The sequence below is a fragment of the Stenella coeruleoalba genome, assembly GCF_951394435.1.
Source record: "Stenella coeruleoalba genome assembly, chromosome: 13".
NCBI classification, from domain to species: domain Eukaryota; kingdom Metazoa; phylum Chordata; class Mammalia; order Artiodactyla; family Delphinidae; genus Stenella; species Stenella coeruleoalba.
The window spans coordinates 13,169,432-13,190,583 of NC_137159.1; the positions used below are offsets into that span (position 1 = coordinate 13,169,432).

At 38.9% G+C, this 21,152-nt stretch overlaps 1 protein-coding gene across 4 annotated transcripts in view; it reads left to right on the plus strand.

Moving 5' to 3' along the window:
• The window catches only part of EIF2AK3 (eukaryotic translation initiation factor 2 alpha kinase 3), a 67,853-nt gene that overhangs the window by 20,801 nt on the left and 25,900 nt on the right, over positions 1 to 21,152 (plus strand). Inside the window, exons 3-8 of one of the 4 annotated variants that reach the window (XM_079940216.1) lie at positions 13,364 to 13,558; positions 15,607 to 15,740; positions 17,386 to 17,620; positions 18,202 to 18,364; positions 19,339 to 19,479; positions 20,449 to 20,571. In XM_079940216.1, coding sequence (XP_079796342.1) covers positions 13,364 to 13,558; positions 15,607 to 15,740; positions 17,386 to 17,620; positions 18,202 to 18,364; positions 19,339 to 19,479; positions 20,449 to 20,571 — 991 coding nt within the window. Of the gene's footprint in view, positions 1 to 1,343; positions 4,209 to 13,363; positions 13,559 to 14,445; positions 14,534 to 15,606; positions 15,741 to 17,385; positions 17,621 to 18,201; positions 18,365 to 19,338; positions 19,480 to 20,448; positions 20,572 to 21,152 lie in introns of those variants that run through there. The other 3 variants (XR_013830947.1, XM_079940217.1, XM_079940218.1) reach the window with 3 other exon arrangements.

The window sequence follows — 21,152 nt, forward strand, 5'->3', positions numbered from 1 at the left end:
ACTAAATTTCTAAAGATTGTCCTAACGTCAGGACTCAGGTACCATCAAACACATGAAACACCCATATAAATTATCTAGAGGAATTTTTTAACTTCCCCTTTTACTACATTTAAGGATTCTTTTAAAAATGGCACAAATCCATTACCGTTAGGTACATATCTCATTGCCTGTCAGCCTGCTTTCATGATGTCCTTAACCTTTTCTGATCCAAAAGCATATAAAATAGTTTATTATTTTGCTTTAGTCATGTTTTGATTATGTTAAGGAAAAAAATAAGTTCCCAAAGGATAAGAGAGATTGACAGTTGCATTATGCGTTGTATGCTGCCGGAAGGTTGAGGCGCCATGGGACACAGATCTGACTTGCCACTCTGTCCTCTTGACTAGGTGTTTATAAGCTTCCTCAAAAGAATACTGAACAAACCGAGCTAAAACTGTGTGTGTGTGTGTGTGTGTGTGTGTGTGTGTGTGTGTTAGAGTAAATGATGAACCTAAGGTTTACTCTGCTACCTTTAACATGTGCCCCTAGGTTCTACATCTGATACTTTTGATCATAGCTAAGAATTTTGTTTTTAACTTTCAGAGGGACTACCTGAGGTAGAATCTGATTTGCTTTCCACTGTTAATCTATATGCAGATTCAGCCTTGAAAAAGCACTAAGGAGATTTGGCAGCGGTTCCTCATTGATTGTCTTAAAATTCTGTTTCGTGACATATCAGCATAGTTTTTCTTTGGGGTCTCTGGGTGGCATTTGTTTGTTTGTTTGTTTTGTTTTTGCGGTACGCGGGCCTCTCACCGTTGTGGGCTCTCCTGTTGCGGAGCACAGGCTCCGGACGGCGCAGGCCCAGCGGCCATGGCTCACGAGCGCAGCCGCTCCGCGGCATGTGGGATCCTCCCGAACCGGGGCACGAACCCGTGTCCCCTGCATCGGCAGGCGGACTCTCAACCACTGCGCCACCAGGGAAGCCCTCTGGGTGGCATTTGGATCACAGTTCACCAAATCTAAGTAGACATAATATCCTTGAACTGTCTACTTGTCTGTGTTTTGGAACACATTTGTAAATACAAAGACCTCCTTCCTTCTCTGTATTTAGAATGCATGTTATAATTGTGTATATGTAACTAGTCTGTCCTTAGACAATACCTTTACCTTTTCCTTATTTAGAGATACCATATTTGTTTTTTGTTTCAGTTTTCTGTTAAAATGTCCTTTTTTTTTTTTTTTTTTTCCTCTTAAAAAGAACAAACAACTCTCTTACAAGTCTATAGTTAGAGTTTGGGGTTTGGTTTTGTTTTATTTTAGGCATGTTTCTCCCCAAGGGACACACCGCCTTTCTGTTTCAGACAGGTGCAGAAACAGACAGCTATGATGCTGAAGCTTTCCAGCCTGTGCACTGCAGAGTCAGACTGCAGTCATGAAGAAGGGCCTTCACAGGTTGGGGAGGTCTTTTGAAAAGAGCACATTTTTAATGGCTACCTGATTTGTTCACCGAGGGTCCATCAGTAGACCGTTTTGAGTATTGCTTTATTAAAAGAGGATCTGTAATCTGTTTTAAAGATCGTCTGTACTGAAAGATGTCTGGTCATCTGGCAGTCTTTCATCTGTACATAAACTAGCACAATTTGAGCCTCAGATGAGCACCATCTCAGAGGGTGGTTTATTTGGAAAAGTCACTGTCAATCACGGAGCAAGCCAATATTTAAATAATTGCTTAGGTTAATTGCTTTTCTTTAATTATAGAAATGAAACCGTTATTTGATTTAATTTTGTTTTATTAATCCCTTAGCATGGCTGAAAACAGTGCTGTGAACGAAATCGATTTATTCCAGCACACATGTTGCCAAGTGAGACATTGAATTGACTCTGTTTTGTAGGAAATTGACTTCTTGTGCACATTATTTATCTCCTTTATGAGTGAATAATAATCGAAGTGAAGGCAAAGATAGGTACTTAAATCTGTATTTTTCACCGTGAATGCAAAAAGTATACTTCAAAAATTAACCTGGTTGTTTTCCTGGAGGTATTTTGTTTTGTAGGTTGACTATAGGTTAAGGAAAGAAAGAGTGAAATAATAACTATCTACTTGGTATCTCACTGCTCTTGGTCAATAATTCACAATCTTTGATGATCATAAATACCAACTCACTTCAGGATTTCTTTTTTCTTCTGCATTTTCTTTCTTTTTTTTAACCTACATTTCCTTTTAAGCATGTCACATGGGCTGCCTTCTTTGACTAATATCCAGATCTACTGAAAGATCTCATAATCCCTCACGTTTAGATCATGTAACTAGTTATAAACCATGATGCCTCCTCCTTAGTCTTTGAGGTATGATTCCTGGGAACACTTTACTTTCAGCAGATAAGCTTCCTTTACTTTCCCCGTCATGGTAATTTCAATGTTTTCCTTGAAATCTAGGGAAATGTTTAAAAAATTGTTTCCTCAACACAACAATGTTGGAACATCTTTTTTTTTTTTCTCATAAAGTCACAAATAGTCAATTTTGTCAACTACTAGTCTGGTCAGTTGTTCATTTTACTTTAAGAATTACCATTTTGTGTCCGATATATAGTGCAACATTTTTGAAGAATTAAAATATACAAAAATATGCCTGTTAACTTCTCTTTAATATTGTTTATCTTTTTGGCCAATAAAGTACTTTATGAACCTTCAGAACTTCTGTATTCAAAGGAGAATTTTAGGGCTGATAGAGATTTCTGGTGAGTCAAAGACTGGTCACAGTTTGATGTATTTAATTCTTATATCAAACTCATCTTTATATAGTTTTAAGACTTTGTTTTTAGATGGGTGTTGTGAATTCAGGATTGGGAAAGAGATACAGTTGGCTCTTGGACAACTTTGGGGATAGGGGTGCCAACCCTTCATGCAGTGGAAGATCCTACATAACTTCTCCGTGGGCCTCTGTATCCATGGTTCCATGTTCGCAAATTCAACCGTGGATCGTGGAGTACTGGAGTATGTACTTAGTGACGAAAATTCACTTGTAAGTGGATTCATGCAGTGCAAACGCACATTCAAGGGCCAACTGTTACTGACATGGCATAATTAAGCTTTCTGCTCTCTCCTTGAATTTACTTTTGGAGCGCGACTGTTTGAATTCTAAAAGCTTTTTTGCAATATGTGAAATTTAGTGTTAACGAACCATAGTCATTTCTGAAGTTTCCTTGTTGAGGATAAAAGAAGGCTCATGATGAATTTGTAGATAGTCAGATTAAGAGTTTGTATTTTCCTTTTTAACTTTTTTCTTTAACAAGTATACGTATATATGCACTCACACACGAATTACCTTAGAGGTTCAAAATAGCAGCCCTGGATCATTACATCTACTTGGCAAGTATTGCTTGAGTAGCACTTTATAGTTTGCAAAGTGACATCAAATCCATTCTTATTTATTCCTTAACATAGCCTTATAAAATACTCTTATTAACCCCCATTTTCCAGATGAGAAAATTGGGGCTCAAAATGGTTCAGAGGTTTGTCTGATGGAGTAAAATGGAGACTCAACCCTAGATCCTTGTGCTTATTTCTTGCCCCCTTTCCAGTATTTCATGCCTTTTGAAATGCCTCAATACTTACCAACGTGTTTGCATTTTCTGCTCTAATCATTATAATTCTTAATGTGCTTTATCAGGAATAATCACTCAAAGACCTCATATAGAGAGCAGACTTTAGCATGGCGCTCAGCACGTTGTGAGACTTAACTGCTTCTTAACCCTAGTGAGAGACTCAAAGGTACTTGAACTTACCACATCCAAAACTGAACTGGTGTTTAAGGGGACAGGGGATCCTGCAGGGCTGTGCGCTGGGGTACAACCATGCCCAGGACAGATGAGATCCTTGCCATCATGGAACTTACATGACACTCTGTGGAGCCGGATATGAAATGATTATAATGTCAGTATCATAATTGAGTTGTGGTAACTGTCACAAGGACAGGTAGAACTAAGAGAGACTTAGCAAGGATACCTGACCTCCCAGCTGGGAAGTCAGAGAAGTCAGAGAAGGCTTCTCAGAAGAAGTTATGTTTACGACTGAGATCCTATGAGGAGAAAGAGCTGCAAGAAATGGGTAGAGAGGCTGGGAAGGACTGCTGTGGGAGAGGGAACGGCTGGCATCAAGGCCTTGTAGCAGGAATGATCAATCTGGGAGAAAGCAGGTGAATCCCTAAAATCCTTCTAGAATCAATCTCTCCTGTAGTCTACTGACTACTGACCACTTCCATAGTCAGTCTCTACTGACCGTAGAGAATGGACTGGAAGAGGAAGAAGAGCAGAAGTGGGAAGACTAGTTAAGAGACCAGGTCTAGTACAGATGGGGATGATAAGGTGACCGGGGAAGTGAGGGAAGTGAAGTGATAGATTGAAGAGAAGTTTAAGGAGGGACGTCTTTATGAAATGAAAAGACCAAAGGAGAAATCAGTAGTAAATTAAGAACAGGTGGGGGAATTCTCTGGCAGTCCAGTGGTTAGGACTCCATGCTTTCATTGCCGAGGGCCCTGGGTTCAATCCCTGGTGAGGCAACTAAGATCCCACAAGCCGCTGGTGCGGCCAAAAATATATAAATAAATAAAAATAAAAGTGTCCTCCGAGACTGCTCCCCGGCCCCTTTAAAAAAAAGAAAAAAGAAAAGGAACAGATATAGAGAGGGAGAAAATAAATTTGTTTACATGCGTTGAGTGCCGAGTGACCTTGACCTTGAGTGACCTTAACAGAGATGTTAAGAAAGCCTGTGCATATGTGGGTCTGGTGCTCTCAGAGGAAAAGTCTGGGCTGAAGAGAAAAGTTAGAAGTGTTCGTGTCCTGGGAGCTGAGAGGAGCAATCACCTGGAAGGAGAGCAGGGTGAGGAGATGACCTCCAGCCAAATTTTCAGACTCCCTAACATTTAAAAAAAAATTTTTTAGAAGGATATTTATCTATCTGTCTATTTATTTATTTATGGCTGCGTTGGTTCTTGGTTGCCGCGTTGGCTTTCTCTAGTTGTGGTGAGCGGGGCTACTCTTCGTTGTGGTGCGCGGGCTTCTCATTGTGGTGGCTTCTCTTGTCGCAGAGCACGGGCTCTAGGCGCGCGGGCTTCAGTAGTTGTGGCGCACAGGCTTAGTTGCTCCGCAGCACGTGGGATCTTCCCAGATCAGGGCTTGAACCCATGTCTCCTGCATTGGCAGGCGGATTCTTGACCACTGCACCACCAGGGACGTCCCTCCGTAACATTTTAAAATTCAGGTAGAGAGTGATGAGTCAGAGAGAAGAAAGGGTTTCAAGGAGAGATTGGCTTTAGTAGGATGTTAGGGATTTTCCTGCCTTCTTCCACATTTCCCCAATGGTTAGTTGGTGTGAATTCTTTATAAATATTTACTAAACATAGATACTTAACAATGCAGATGCCTCATTAAGAGAACCCTGTGATTCATCAAAGTCTCAATGAAAGTCTTACAGCAAAAGAAAATGTTAAAAACCCTTTCTGTTTTGACTCTGGAAGAATTGAGGGGGACAGGGGAAGGAGTGAGGAAAGCAGGAGGCCTGTGGATCCCCAGAGTGGTAGAAACAGTCATTGGTAGTTTAGGGATCAGAAGACATACCTTTTCAAAAAGCTGTGGAGAGTGCTTTTGAGGCTCCAGTGCAGTAAGTTAATTTGAGGCATTTTGTAAAAGAGTAGAGTGTTAGTTTTTGTCCAAGGTCACATCAGTGAGTGGCTGGTGGAGTCAGGGATGGGGCTGGATGAGCCGCAGTCACCTCCCCGTGGACACGGTTCCATTTCCTACGTTGGGTGCCTGCTGTTGCCTCGCCCTACCTCGGTTTCTGAAACAGCTAGCATGGCAAGGAAAGTAATTGTTCTGGGCAAAGGGGATTTCCAGGTATCAAAAAAAAGTCAACAATTTAACACTTTCAATGAAATGTTTTTCATGTATTTTACATCTTCCCAATCTCGGTGACTTTTATCTTTTAACTAAGTCCTGAGCTCATCATTGGAAGCATCATTTGTTGTATTATACCAGGGATGCTTGGAGTTCCTGAGGTAGGAGGAAGAAAGGGTGTCCCTTTCATGAATATTCTAGAGTAGTTGGTTTTTTTCCATCCTTTTCCCAGATAGTCTATCTCCATTGTTCCTTATCTCTGTCTCACGAATCTGCATCTCTCCACATGCTTTTTCACTCGGTTTCTTCCCCCTTCCTCCCTTTTAACTCTTACTGCTGCTGAGCTTGTATTTGGGACTTGGCTTTTATAACCGTCAGGGCCAGTGTGATCGTTTTCCCTCTTTCTTGGTTAGGGTACACACTGGATACAACTTTGTGGATTGGAAAGTGTTTAATGTGAGTCATTACTTGAGAAAATGCTAGTGTATACAAATCCAGCTTCCACAGCCGAACGAGGAAAGTTCTTCTTCATAGAAAAATTCTAGCTAATAAATGTGGAAAGAATGATAGAATTAGAAGTCATTATTTTATTATTTTACTGAAGTAGTAGATCATCAATTGATACTAAAATGGTGAAAAGTTGGTGGGACACTTTAAAATGGAGGGGTCAGGCTGACTCCCTTAAAGCCACTGATTAATAGTAACAAATACGACAACTCGGGTTGGCAAACTTTTTCTGTAAAGGGCTAGATAGTAAATATCTTGGGCTTTGCAGGCCATACGGTCTCTGTAGTTGTAGTGGGAAAGCAGTCATAGACAATACAGAAATGAATGAGCATGCCTGTGTTCCAATAAAACTTTGCTTACAGAAACACGCACTGGGTCAGATTTGGCGTGTGAGCTGTCGTTTGCTGACCTCTGTTATAATAGGAAGTATATAGCACCACCTGTGAAGTAGTCTTGTCCAAAAAAATCAAACCTGTGTCAGATCAGAGCTCCAGTCCTAATTACACTTCTTTAGAAAATACAGGGAATAAAGGAACAAGTTAAGTGACATGCAAAATCCAAACTGTGGGACATTCTGTAGGGTGAATAATCTGGTTTCTCAAGTAAATCAATGCACGGAAAAAGGAATGAAAGGGGCCCTTATAGGGAGAAAAAAAGAATCAAATATAATATGTGGAGTTTAAGTCCCTTGTTGAAGCAAATCAATTATGTAGTATGTCTCGCAATATCAGGGAAATTTGAATATTAGATGATTTTAAGGAACTACTCTTATTTCTGCTAGATGTAACATTGGCATGGTAGTTGCTTCTCAGCAATGAATACTGAAGTATGTATAGGTGAAATGACATGATGCCTGTGATTGACTTTAAAATACTTTCATTAACAAATATATGTAGTGGATGGGTGGAGAGTAGCAAAATGTCGATGATGGTTGAAACTGGGTGACAGATACATGGGGGTTTATTATATGCATCTCTTTACATTTTATGTTTTAAAACTTTCATATTAAGTTAAAATAAAGTTGAATGTACCCCCAAAAGTGTATGTGTTGATGGTGGGAGGTTGCGGATGGGTGGGTGGGGAGGTAGTTGCATAGAAAAAGAAGGAAGAACTGAATGAAAATATATTTTTGCATGTTAGAAGAATTTTTGTTTTTATTGCTGGTTATATTCATTTTAGTAGTAGTACTTCCTTTATTTTCTCAGTTGAAGTTCCTTCTGCCACTTGAAAATAGAGTTCTTATCTCACATTCTGATTTCAAATAGAGTCCTTGATTACATGTGCCACTGGTATTCATTATGCCAGTTAGAGGTTGTTCAGAAAAGGTAATTGAATTACTTTACTAAACTGCTTTGTGATTGTGTGGTTGAAGACCTTGATTGGATCTTAGGTAGCGAGTTTGCCAGCTGATTTGACAAACCTTTTATTTTGAAATTATTAACAGGGAAAAACAAATAGAGGAAAAAACCCCAGATGACAAGCATTTGTATTTTTAAAAATGACTGAAGTGGGAAGCAAGTCACATAATTAGTTTGAGATGCAGAGCAGCGAATCAGAACAAATAGCTGCTTCCAGAGGCAAATCAGTGGAATGGGAAAATGCATCACCATAACCCACATTTTTTTATACCAAGAGATTTGCAGTTGACTCTCCGGGTGACTCATTCCTATGCTGGGAGGGTGAGGTAATGCTCTTCTGAGGGGTGATGTCATCTCTCTACCTGAACTGCAGGCATATATCTCTTCTTGTGGCTCTCAAGGAAAACACACCATCTGCTTTCACAGATGCAGCCTGAAAGACTTCACAGCGATTGGTGCAGAGGTTAGCAGCCGTGGGTATGAGTCATAAGCAGCCAATTAGTGAAGAGCAGCTATTTAAAAGTGAACTTTAAAATCACAGTCCAGCAATATGGCATGATTGAGTATTCAATCATAATGCTTTTCTGTTTTGGGTTTTGCACTCTTCTTTTAAAATAAGGCAGTTTTTCACAACATGGTCAATCACGTGAAATCTTCTAGGTTGTTTAAGCCATATTTTTAATTGCAAATAAGTTTGCTTTCTTTTACATTTGGAAGCAATGATGAATTTTAGCTCCTATTTGTTTGATGGATTTTCCGGTTTGTTTTTTTGTTGGGGGGATTGGGGGCGGTTGCACTTAGAAGCCACTGTGTTCCCTAAGGACCTGCTACTTCTTTAGGGGAAAAGAAGTTGTTTAATGGAAAAGGAAACAAGTAAAAATAAATGTTATTTGTTTACCAGAGACCCACTAACCCCTCTTCCTCTTTCTTGTAGTGACACACACCTGCTCTCCCTATTTGTACTCAACCAGTAGTACTGTTGACATTACCAGACAATACCTATTTTTTAATTTTATCACAGTTTGAATTTATTGTTCTAGTAAATGGAATAGAGAATGCCTAACATAATATGGGAGGTAGAGAACAGTAAACACTTGATTTTCTAACTGATATGTAACTTAAAATGGGAGATCACATTGGCTAAATACTACAAATGCTGTTACTGTAGGGTATATAAACGATGACCTAAATCTGTTCTTAATGACAGCCTCAAGTTGGACATTCTACAAAAGATAAAAATAAAAAGTTTTAATTTTTGAAAATATAATCTTTTATTTGTTGTTATCAAGAAATATAAGAAAGCAAAGAATAAAATAGTAATGTTAGAATTCTAAGATAATATGAGGTGGTATACATACATACTGATGTCATTTGAGAGCTTACTAAAAATCAAATGTTTTTTTAATAAAAGTAGTAGTTGGAGATCTTTAAATATCCAGAATTATGATGAGCCTTCAGTTTAATGGTCTAGCCTTCTGAGTTTAGTTACAGAGCCCCTTCAAGGCTCTTGAGTATCTTTCTTTTCTTTTTAACCTCTTATTTGTAAATAATTTCACACTACAAAAAGTTGCACTCTTTTTGGTATGAAAAAAACCCAACCCTTATATACCCAGATTTATCTGCTCAAAACGTGTTTGCTTTGTCATTTGAGTTGTGTCTCTCTCTTATCTCCAGATCCCCCATACATACTCTTTTTTTCTTGAAACATCTAAAGATAAATATCCATTGTAGCCCTTTACTCCTGAATGCTTCAGTGTGCATTTCCTAATAGAAATAGGAAATTTCTCTATTCTCTTACATAATCACAGTACAGTTATCAGCTTCATAAATTTTTTTTTTTTTTTTTGCGGTACGCGGGCCTCTCACTGTTGTGGCCTCTCCTGTTGCAGAGCACAGGCTCCATCCAGATGCACAGGCCCAGCGGCCATGGCTCACGGGCCCAGCCGCTTCGCAGCATGTGGGATCTTCCCGGACTGGGGCACGAACCCGTGTCCCCTGCATCGGCAGGCGGACTCTCAACCACTGCGCCACCAGGGAAGCCCTGTGGGAAGATACTTTAAGACAGTGCAGATATCCTGCTCCTTATCCAAATTTTCACCCAGATTTAACACCGTGGCTGATTTCTGCCTGTTGCAGTCTTTACCATGATGTCTGCAAGATGCTAATTTTTCCAACTCCAGTCCTCCCTTCATATTTACCAGTAGACATTTGGCATTTCATTGCAGTAAAAGCCGTCTCTTCTCCCCCATATGTTGTTTATTTTATCTATTTGTTTTCAGTGCGGATGCATAAATTCCTTATTTTGTTTTCAATGTTTTATAATTCAGTACTTAATCATTCTGGTGCTTAAATTCCAGATGTGGTCAGTGACATGTTTCCGTCTTTTTTTGTGCATATCTTTACTTTTTAGACTAATAAGATGTTAAAGGCTCATCTTGTACCTGCCCTGCCCCAGCCCTGGAGGCGGCCGATTCTCTCAGGAGCCTTTGTTCTTTCGGTGGGGAATGGAATTAGATAACAAAATCTGGGCACTAGGTTTGAGTGCATTACTTTTACAGCCACTGAATAAACATAAATGTATACACATTAGTATACCTGATAAATATTTGTTAGAGGTACAATAAACAATTTTTGAGACTGTAATGGTGTCTCAGTTTACAGTTACAGCAAAAAGTGCAGTATTAAGACTTTTGTCAGCGAACTTACGCTGCTACAATTTTCTTGGATTTCACAGCAAAAACATAAGTGATGCTAGCTTGAAGGCCAGATAGGGTTTCAGTGGGCAGGGTTGGTACAGGAGGATGTTCCAGGGAGAAGAAATGACATTGACAATGACATAACTGAACAATAACAGTAAAAACATTAAACATCCTGCTTAAGTAATGACACCTGATTTCCACCCACGTGGGGAGAAGTGAAAGACAACAAGGAAAAGGTTGTTTGAGGTCACGTTTAGAGGACTTTGAATGTATGTCAGAGTTAGGAATTGGGGTCTTTAGTAAGAAGATAATGGAGAGCTGTCCAGGATTTTTGAGTAGTGTCATAACAAGCTTAACTCTGATTCAGGGATTAATCTAGAAGATATGCAGAGATTAGATTGAGGGAATTTCCAGTTAAGAACTGTAAAGAGGCTGTTATAATAGTTCAGGCAGGAGATACGAGGATTTGAACTACAAAATGAAGGGAAGAAGTGGATTAGAGCCGTGTTTTTCAACCTGTCTTCTAGAACCCCAGGGGTGTGGGGCACAGCTGGGGTGGGGGGGGAGGGATATATTAGCTGAGCATCAACGGAGAACACTTTGTGACTGAAAAGGATCTCTTTAAAATATCCCCGTAAGTATCCCTTTAAAGAAAGGAATTCTGCTGCTTAAGGAACAAAGAAGTCCATAGAGAAATTTTGTTTAAAAAAGCAAATCGACATTTGTCTGGAGGTTTTCTGGTTTTTAAACTCCTGCTTCTTTCATAGTCTTTTTTTCCAGATTTTTGAGCCTTGACGATCAGGAAAATAATCGTGTCATTAGCTGAAATAAGTCAAGTTGTGTCTGTTTTGTTTTTTTGTGTTTTTTTGGCGCGCTGTGCGGCTTGCGGGATCTCAGTTCCTCGACCAGGGATTGAACCCGGGCCACCGCAGTGACAGTGCCGAGCCCTAACCACTGGATCACTAGGGAATTCCCGAGTTGTGTCTGTTTTGAAATGCCAGAAGGCCAGTGTCACAAAGTCATGTACTAATTTAACTCTCAAGAAACAAGATTTTCTTGGCCAAAATCTTTAGAGTCATCCTGAGCGCTTTTCTTCCGCTCATTCCGTACAGGGAATCCACCATGAAATCCTGTTGGCTTTACCTTCCAGTTATATCCCAAATCTAACCGCAGGCAACAGCTGCACTGTAGCCCACCACCAGCACCACCATTATCATCTCCGGCCTTCTGCTTGCTCTCCCCACCTCCATCCTTGCCTCTACAACCTGTTCCCTTTCCTCCTCACAGTGCACTTCCCCCTTAAGGCCTTTGCAAAGGCTGTTCCGCAGGTATCAGCAGGGTTAACGCTTATGTTTAGATTTTGCTCAAATATTACTTTCTCAATGGGGCCTACCCTGAACTTAACCGTTACTGACAAGTCCTGTCCCCTCCCATGCACACATTTATCCATTCCCCCTTTATCTTGTTCTATTTTTTTCACTATGGCATTTAACACCCAACATACTCTGTAATTATTTATTACGTTGTTTATCTCCCGATACCAGAGTTTGAGCTCCACAATGGCAGGGTTTGTTTTGTTTTTTTAATTTGTTTTGCTCCCTGGTGTATCCTAAGCAACAGAATAGTCCGTAGCATGTAGTAGGCCCTCAGTTAACATTGATAAAAGAAGGAAGGACAGCTAAGAGCATTAAATCAGTAAGCTTGGTTACCAGGCTTCTAGCTCATAGCAGATCTGAGAAAGTGAATAAAAGAAAGAATGGGATGCTGTGTAAATCAACCTGTGTTCCTTGGATCTGAACCTATGATGGTAATTGGCCTGGATACAATAGACTTGGAAAGTGCTGCATAAACTCTCCCTTTACTAGAAAATCATATTATATGTTAACATAGTAATCACTGTAAGAACTCCCACAGTAACCTCTTCTTTTTTTTTTTTTTGGTACACGGGCCTCTCACTGTTGTGGCCTCTCCCATTGCGGAGCACAGGCTCCGGATGTGCAGGCTCAGCGGCCATGGCTCACGGGCCCAGCCGCTCCGCGGCATGTGGGATCCTTCCAGACCGGGGCACGAACCCGTGTCCCCTGCATCGGCAGGCGGACTCTCAACCACTGCGCCACCAGGGAAGCCCAGTAGTAACCTCTTCTTGAACTCACTTGGTCACAGAACTCTCCTTAGTAATTCCCTTATTGTTATGGAACACGCTTGGCTCGTGGCAAACAGAGTTCGAGGAAAACCAGACTGGAGTGTACCTGTGGGTCCCAGGAGAGATGGGTGGTTCTTTTAAGTTGCTTTTGGTGGATGAACTGTGCCGTTTCGTATGCTGCTCAGGAGGCCTGAGTACCTCCGGTGAGAGACTACGGCTTTTAGTTCCTACTCTTACAGTTCAGATCCTTTTATTAATTTATTTTTTAAGATTTATTTTATTGAAGTACAGTTGATTTACAATGTTGTGTTAATTTCTACTATACAGCCAAGTGATTCAGTTATACATATATATATTCTTTTTCATATTCTCTTCCACTGTGGTTTATCACAGGATATTGAATATAGTTCCCTGTGTTATACAGTGGGACCTTGTTGTTTATCCATCCTATATATACTAGTTTGCATTTGCTAATTCCAAACTCCCAAAACCATTCCTCCCCACCCACTCTCCCCCTTGGCAACCACAAGTCTATTCTCTATGTCTGTGAGTCTGTTTCTGTTTCGTAGATAAGTTCATTTGTGTCGTGTTTTCGATTCCACATATAAGCGATATTATATGATATTTGTCTTTCTCTTTCTGTCTTACTTTGCTTAGTATGATAATCTCTAGTACGGCAGTATTTCATTCTTTTTATGGCTGAGTAGTATTCTATTGTTTACATGACCCACATCTTTTTTATCCATTCATAAAATCGTTTTAAAAGTTAGCTTTTTATTTTAGGTATTTGGGAATAAGATGATCATTCCTTCCCTGGATGGAGACCTCTTCCAGTGGGACCGGGACCGTGAGAGCATGGAAACAGTTCCGTTTACAGTTGAATCGCTTCTTGAATCTTCTTATAAATTTGGAGATGATGTTGTCTTGGTTGGAGGAAAGTCTCTCACTACATATGGACTCAGTGCATATAGCGGAAAGGTGAGTAAAGATGTTCAGTTTGTTTGGGGAGAAATCAAAATAACTAGGAATAGAAGAGATAATTTCTTAAACTATACTATTACTGGTTGAGCTTTGTAATAATTTTCCCCTGAGGATATCATTTCTTTTGATAAAAGAACTGTGAAGTAGAAAGGGGGAATATTATTAAGAGAAACTAAATTTATCCAAGATAACAGAATGAACAGCAGAGCCAGGAATAGCAGGGGGAAGAGAATGAATAACTGTGGTCTACTGTATGTCAGGTGCATTCTTCATGCCTTATTTTGAAATCATCACAATATTTCTAATGGTTACATTTTACAATTTTCATTTGGATAGATGAGGAACCCTCCAAAGAATAATAATAATCCTGATGATAAGAATAATTGCTGCTACTTATTTCTCTACTTATTTGAGCCTATCGTAAGAGGGTGCAAGAGGCAAGTTTGTACTCATTTTACAGATGAGAAAACCAGGACTTTCAAAAGTTCAGAAACTTCAAGGTCAGATTAGATCTGTGTGAAGAAAAAGTCATACTGTTAATGACCTAGACTTTCTCCATTATTGGCTCTTAGGAGATGATCTGCTTCTAAGATTGGGTCTTAAAACTTCATTTTGGGGAATAACTAATTAAAACTATGCCTTTTGGAAAGGTAAAAATCTCTTTTTAACCCCTTAATACGTTGATACTTGAATATTTGTATATAGACTTAAGACGAAAATAAGGAAGAATAGAAAAAAGATCCTTGGCCCTCAAGTTTTTCAAACTTTAAGGATCCCTTGTCTGAGTGTTAGGCCCATAGGCCCTTTGCAAGCTTCTCTGCCCTCTCCAGCCACCTGCATGTGTATTGTATTGAGGCGGCCTTGTGATCCTTTGTTTCCTTCAGTATTCTCATCTGTAAAACAATGGGATTGAACCCCGTCACCTGGGTCTCTGATTTGATGTGCTGCTCCAAAATTCTGGTATTCTAGCAGGTATGCTTCTTTCTGTGAGGATTTGGTCACATCATTCCAAAGAATCTTCCTTTTCCTTTGAGTGAAGTTTTCAAAGAAGTACTTGAGAATACTGCAGCTGTTAGAAAAGGTTCAGATTTTTAAAAACCAAATATTTCCCTCATATGGAAATTCCGAGGTGTTTTTTTTTTAATTCACCTAGAATTTTATTAATGATATTATTACTAAGAGATCACAACTAGTTATCCATTTCTTCCATGGAAATGCTCAAAGTAAGACTTATTCCCCGAAATAAATATTCATTGGTACTTTTATGGTTCTAAATGTTTCATTTTTAGGAGTTGGTGGTAATCTAGCTGTTGCTTTTTTTTCTTTTTCAGGTTATTTATTTTAAAAAATTTCTTTGCAGTACAGTTGATTTACAATGTTTTGTTAGTTTCTGGTGTACAGCAAAGTGAATCAGTGATATATACACATATATCCACTCTTTTTTAGATTCTTTTCCCACATAGGCCATGACAGAGTATTGAGTGGCGTTCCCTGTGCTATATAGTATAGCTGTTGCTTCCTTTTTTTTTAACAGAAACTGTGTATTTTTTATTTTATTTTATTTTATTTATTTATTTTTTGCTGCATTGGGTCTTCGTTGCTGCACGTGGGCTTTCTCTAGTTGCAGCGAGCGGGGGCTGCTCTTTGTTGCAGTGCACGGGCTTCTCATTGCGGTGGCTTCTCTTGTTGTGGAGCACGGGCTCTAGGCACGTGGGCTTCAGTAGTTGCAGCACGCAGGCTCAGTAGTTGTGGCTCGCGGGCTCTAGAGCACGGGCTCAGTAGTTGTGGCTCACGGGCTTAGTTGCTCTGCGGCAAGTGGGATCTTCCCGGACCAGGGCTCCAACCCGTGTCCCCTGCATTGGCAGGTGGATTCTTAACCACTGAGCCACCAGGGAAGCCCCCTAGCTGTTGCTTCTTAATGCTTGGCTACTTTTTACACATTTCCTCAATTTCCTTTTACTTTTTATAAAACTGTTGAGAGTCTTTTACTGTCTCTGATCTCCTGTAACTTGTTCTCTTTACTAATTTTACATCTGTCTTTTCAGGTGAGGTACATCTGTTCAGCTTTGGGTTGTCGCCAATGGGATAATGATGAAATGGAACAAGAAGAAGATATCCTGCTTCTGCAGCGCACCCAGAAAACCGTTAGAGCCGTCGGCCCTCGTAGTGGCAGTGAGAAGTGTGTATTCAGATAACGTTGCTGTTGGTGTTTAGAAGTTCAACAAGACCAGAATTCATCAGCTTTTTCTTTGTGGAGATTTTCTGAACTATTTTGTTTCCCCAAAAGCATACTACTCTTTTAAGAGAAATGAAGCCCCTAAATTTAAAACAGCTTCGTGATTATTAACAGATCCTGAAGTGAACTTCTCACCATGTGCTTCAGGATATGGTAATGAAGAGGAGTCCCATACAGTGACTCTATATTAGCTTAGTCTTAGGTTAATGATATTTTTCATAGCAATCTCACTGATCCAAGTTCTTTGCAGAATGCAGAAAACTCTTAAGACAAAGCTGATGTGCTTTGGGTCTGTTTGACCCTGCAGTTCTCTCTAGTACGTAGTTTCATGGTTTGTGTGACCACCACCTCAATTATAAAATAATATTTTAGTGTATTTTCTTAAAGTGTCAAAGCCTAATTTATTTGGTCAAATACTGTTTTGTTTCCTTTTTCAAATAATGTAAATTTTTACATTTAAAGTAATGTGATTGAATTAGATATGCTGGTGGTAAATCACATGCTTGACTTTTCAAAACCTAATATTTAAATTTTAAATTGCTGCGCAGTAAAGAGAATTTGAGATCCCATCTTTATCTTTTGAAAGTGAACCAGACTTTCAGATGTTGTCTAATCTGATGCAGTCTAATTCAGTTTCCTTTCCTGAAAACTGTTTTCTCAAATTCAGTGAAGAATGTATTCTTTCTCCATTCCCTGGACTTTGTGTCTGCTGGCGACCCAACCTTCTTTATCCTGATGGGATTTTGTTTCCTTAAGTGTTTGAGTGCTTGCTGGGTGCTCAGCTGCCGTAGGAGCAGATGTTCAACTTAACAGAATTTGAGTTATCAGAATGGGAAGAGTCTGGTATCTAAGATCCATATTCCTTAAGTATCTATTTTTTAACAGATGTCGGAATTCTAGGGCCATTTTATATCTTAGTGTCAAGACCATTATAGTGTCAACAGATAAGTGATTTTCCTGTGTATTAGTTATAGAGGAAACATTGCTAATACCACTTTCTGGATATGGACACTGAAACTCAGAAAAGGTTAAATGACTGGCCAGATCTCAGTGAGTAGAGATTTGAGATTGAAGCTGAGGTGGTATGACCTTCAGGCTTGGTGTACTGGGTCACATTGCCTTTCGAGGCTGTATTGCCATAAAAATCTAAAATCAGTAGCTTTCGTCTTATCTTTTGCATTGGTTTGTTGGGATGTGTTCATTTCTCTGCACTTGAACAAAATGTGTCAGACTTTAATTAAGAAGTAAGGCAGACTGCAGGCTACCTTATTTTAGGGTGACTGATGTGTTTTGAGAAAATTACCCTGATTTAGAAATGTGAACATTTGTTAATTTCAAGAGAAAAATCTGTCCTGTAGCCGTTGTCAGGTCACAACTCTCAGAACCACTGTTTCTAAAGGGTCAGGACCAAGTTACGCCCTCTTGTGGCATAAATCAGCAAGCATGCTCCTTTCCAGAAGATTGTGTTGAGTTGTTCCTTTTCTCGTCACCACATGTTAGTGTTTGCTTCTTCACTCTAGAAGAGTTCTTAATTATTTGGTCCTTTATTTAAATGTAAATTTCTAAAACACACCTTTGTAAATTTAAGGTGGAATTTCAGTGTTGGCCACTTTGAACTTCGGTATATTCCAGACATGGAAACTAGAGCCGGATTTATTGAAAGCACCTTAAAGCCCAGTGGAAACAAAGAACAGTCTAAAATTATTTCAGACGTGGAAGAACAGGAAGCTGCCGTGATGGACACAGTGATAAAGGTCTCCGTTGCTGATTGGAAAGTTATGGCCTTTAGTAAGAAAGGAGGACATCTGGAGTGGGAATACCAGGTACCTAGAACCACTGAGAATTTATAAATATGTTTCTTTCCTTCTCACTTTGACCAAACACGTTGGGTAGAAGGAAGTGACTGCCATTTTGGATTTTCAGCTTGTTCTCTGTGCTCTAAGAAATTTGTGATTTTAGTGTTAGAATGACTATTAAGAAAAAGTCAAAAGGTTGGTGAAGATGTTGGTGAACAGTGTACAACAGTGTATCTTCGTGCAGTGTTGGCGAGAATGTAAATTGGCATAGATGTTATGGAAAACATCATGGAGTTTCCTCAGAATATTAAACAGAAATGAAGAGAATAGATCTTAAACGTTCTTAAAACACATACATACAAAATAACCGTGAGATGATGGATATATGAACTAGCCTGATTGTGCTGACTATTTCACAGTGTATACATATATCAAAATATCACACTGTACACCATAAATACATTTTTTATTCGTCAATTATACCTCAGTAAAGCTGCAAAAGTGAAAATTTGTAAAGAAATATGTGGTTTTAAAGGGTATTTCAGGAGTTGGGATACATAGAAATACTGCTTGAAATTGTTTAAAATTTCCTTTCCATTTTTGATTAGTTTTGTACTCCCATTGCATCTGCCTGGTTGCTTAAGGATGGCAAAGTCATTCCCATCAGTCTTTTTGATGATACAAGTTACACCACTAATGACGGAGTTTTAGAGGATGAAGAAGACATCGTAGAAGCCGCCCGAGGAGCCACAGAAAACAGTGTTTACTTGGGTGAGTGGATATCTCTTATCTAGCAGTAGTACATGTTGACATCTAGATTTTATTCCTACATTGTCTCTCCCTACTTCAGGTGTGTCTGTAGTAGTTTCAATTCCTAAGTACATTCTCTGGCCTTAAGATTTGTACTTTGATTTCTATTCCTGCAATTTTCTTTCACTTATCCAATTCTGAAACTTTTAGTTACTATAGCGGGTTCTTTTTCTCTGAGACCTATATTTGAAAGGCTTAAAAATGTTGCCATTACATAGCATGATTTCACATTGCTTATGTATCTTCAGAGTCTAAAACTTTCCACATTTGTATTTGCATCAGTTTGCTCCCCCTTAAAGGTATGTTTAATTTTTTCTGTGCATCTATACAACTTATCTGAAAAATTAAAACAAAATTCTGGTGTGCTGCTTGGCGGTTGAAAGCCTTCAATGTTCTACATTTTGAAAACCCTCAAATCTAATTATTTGAACTAGTTTTGTGGTCAGATACACATAAAATTCTTTAAGCTCTGTCAATGTGCTACCCGCCCCTCAATCTCAGTGAAATGCAAGAATTTGGAATAACATATCACACGTGTTATGATAGTATTTAACTGAATTGTTAGCAGTATCTCTTGAATGATAGGTGTTTAGGTTTTCTTAAGGAAAAGGTTACCTCATCTAAGCTGTTACTTTCATAAGAGTACAACGATTTCTTTTGTTTGAATTTTCCTACTGGAAGAGTTTTTCAGTAATTACCAAAAATTATATAGTGAGAAACATTGTAACTTGTGTGTAACTTTCCTTCCCTGTTGTTGAATAATCTTTGGGTCAAATTTGAGTGCTTCAGGCATGATTCTTTGAAAAGAGCTATGTAGCACATGAATAAATAACTGGAATTCATCTAATTTTATTAAATCAAAGTGAACCTTTTTTAAAAAAAAAATCATCAGTGCTTGATTCTAAACCTAACTGACAGTGTTCTGGTTGATTCAGGAATGTACAGAGGCCAGCTGTATCTGCAGTCATCAGTCAGAATTTCAGAAAAGTTTCCTACGAGTCCCAAGGCCTTGGAATCTGTCAACAGTGAAAATGCAATTATTCCTTTGCCAACAATCAAATGGAAACCCTTAATTCGTAAGTGAATTATGAACTTTTATAAATGTTATTAAGATGTTCAGAGGCCTAATCACAGGCTTTGCCCTAGTTTTGAATATCACAGAGATCACAACTATTATATACTCTATATTTTCTGATAAACCGGGAAGGTATTTCAGACGTTAATGAATTTTAATTATCCTTTAGAACATGATTTCACTGAAACAGCAGCTACTTCTATAGAAATCAATGTCAATAAAGTATTTCTCTAGACAGCTTAGAAAAACTCTTTAACCATTCTCTGACCACGCCTTGATATCATTTAGCTCTTAACATATTTATATTAAGAATATTTATGGGACTTCCCTGATGGCGCAGTGGTTAAGAATCTGCCTGCCAATTCAGGGGACACAGGTTTGAGCCCTGGTCTGGGAAGGTCCCACATGCCATGGAGCAACTAAGCCCATGAGTCACAACTACTGAGCCCACGTGCCGCAGCTATTGAAGCCTGCGCGCCTAGAGTCCATGCTCAGTAACAAGAGAAGCCACCACAATGAGAAGCTCGTGCACTGCAGTGAAGAGTAGCCCCCGCTCACCGCAACTAGAGAAAGCCTGCACGCAGCAATGGAGACCAAAAACAGCCTAAAATAAATAACTTTATTTAAAAAAAAAAAAGAGTATTTATGAAACATCTGGTTATCACATCATGTTCTTTGAGACACTCAAATTGAGTTGAAGTCAAATACTAAACCATCTATTTCCTTCAGCCATCTTTCTGTACCTTGTATATGTTTTTTATCACATATATCACATCATATTTTAATTACTCGTTTAAATGACTCATCTCTCTACAAGACTGTGCTTTTCAAGAGAAAGAACGTGGGGCCGTTTGTTTGACTTACATATTTGAACTGAGCTGTGCTATTTGAATATCTGTTTTTTGGATGAATGAGGCACACACATTTTCATTAAAGTCATAACAGTTAAGATTTTACCATTTTCTTTTAGATTCTCCTTCCAGAACTCCTGTCTTGGTGGGGTCTGATGAATTTGACAAATGTCTTAGTAATGATAAGTTTTCTCACGAAGAGTACAGTAATGGTGCACTTTCAATCTTGCAGTATCCATATGGTAAGTGTGATTCCACTTGGATTGAAAATGCTGTTTTTATTTTTCTGTTTATTTTAATTTATTAATTTGAAATTAATTAATAGAATTCAAATGCAAAGTAGCCAGTTGGAGGGTAGAAAATAAATATCTTGGGAGGCAGATATTGTGAATGGTGGCCAAGGGTACAAGGCTTCAAAAGACAGATTGCCAGGGTTTTGCCACATGCTAGGCTGGGCACACCTAACTTACCTGTGTCTCTGTTTCTTCATCTGTAAAACAAAGGTATAGTAATCCTAATATCTATTTATTGGGTTGTGGTAAGGTCTAAATGAGATAATGCACAGTCTTAATTAGCACCATGCCTGGCAAATAATAGTGTTCAATAAGCATTAGTTCTTGTTATTAGCTCTTATTTAGTTATGAGCTTATATAATATAGTCTATATAATATCAGTCTGCATGATGAAGAAGATAGGTGTTTCCCATAGAGCTATGTGAAAATGCTATAAAATGGGGTTATTTTAATTTTGTTTTCAGACGAGGAAAATTAGTACAAAAGTCAAGAATAGGTGACATTTGACGTGAAACACATTCCTGTGTATT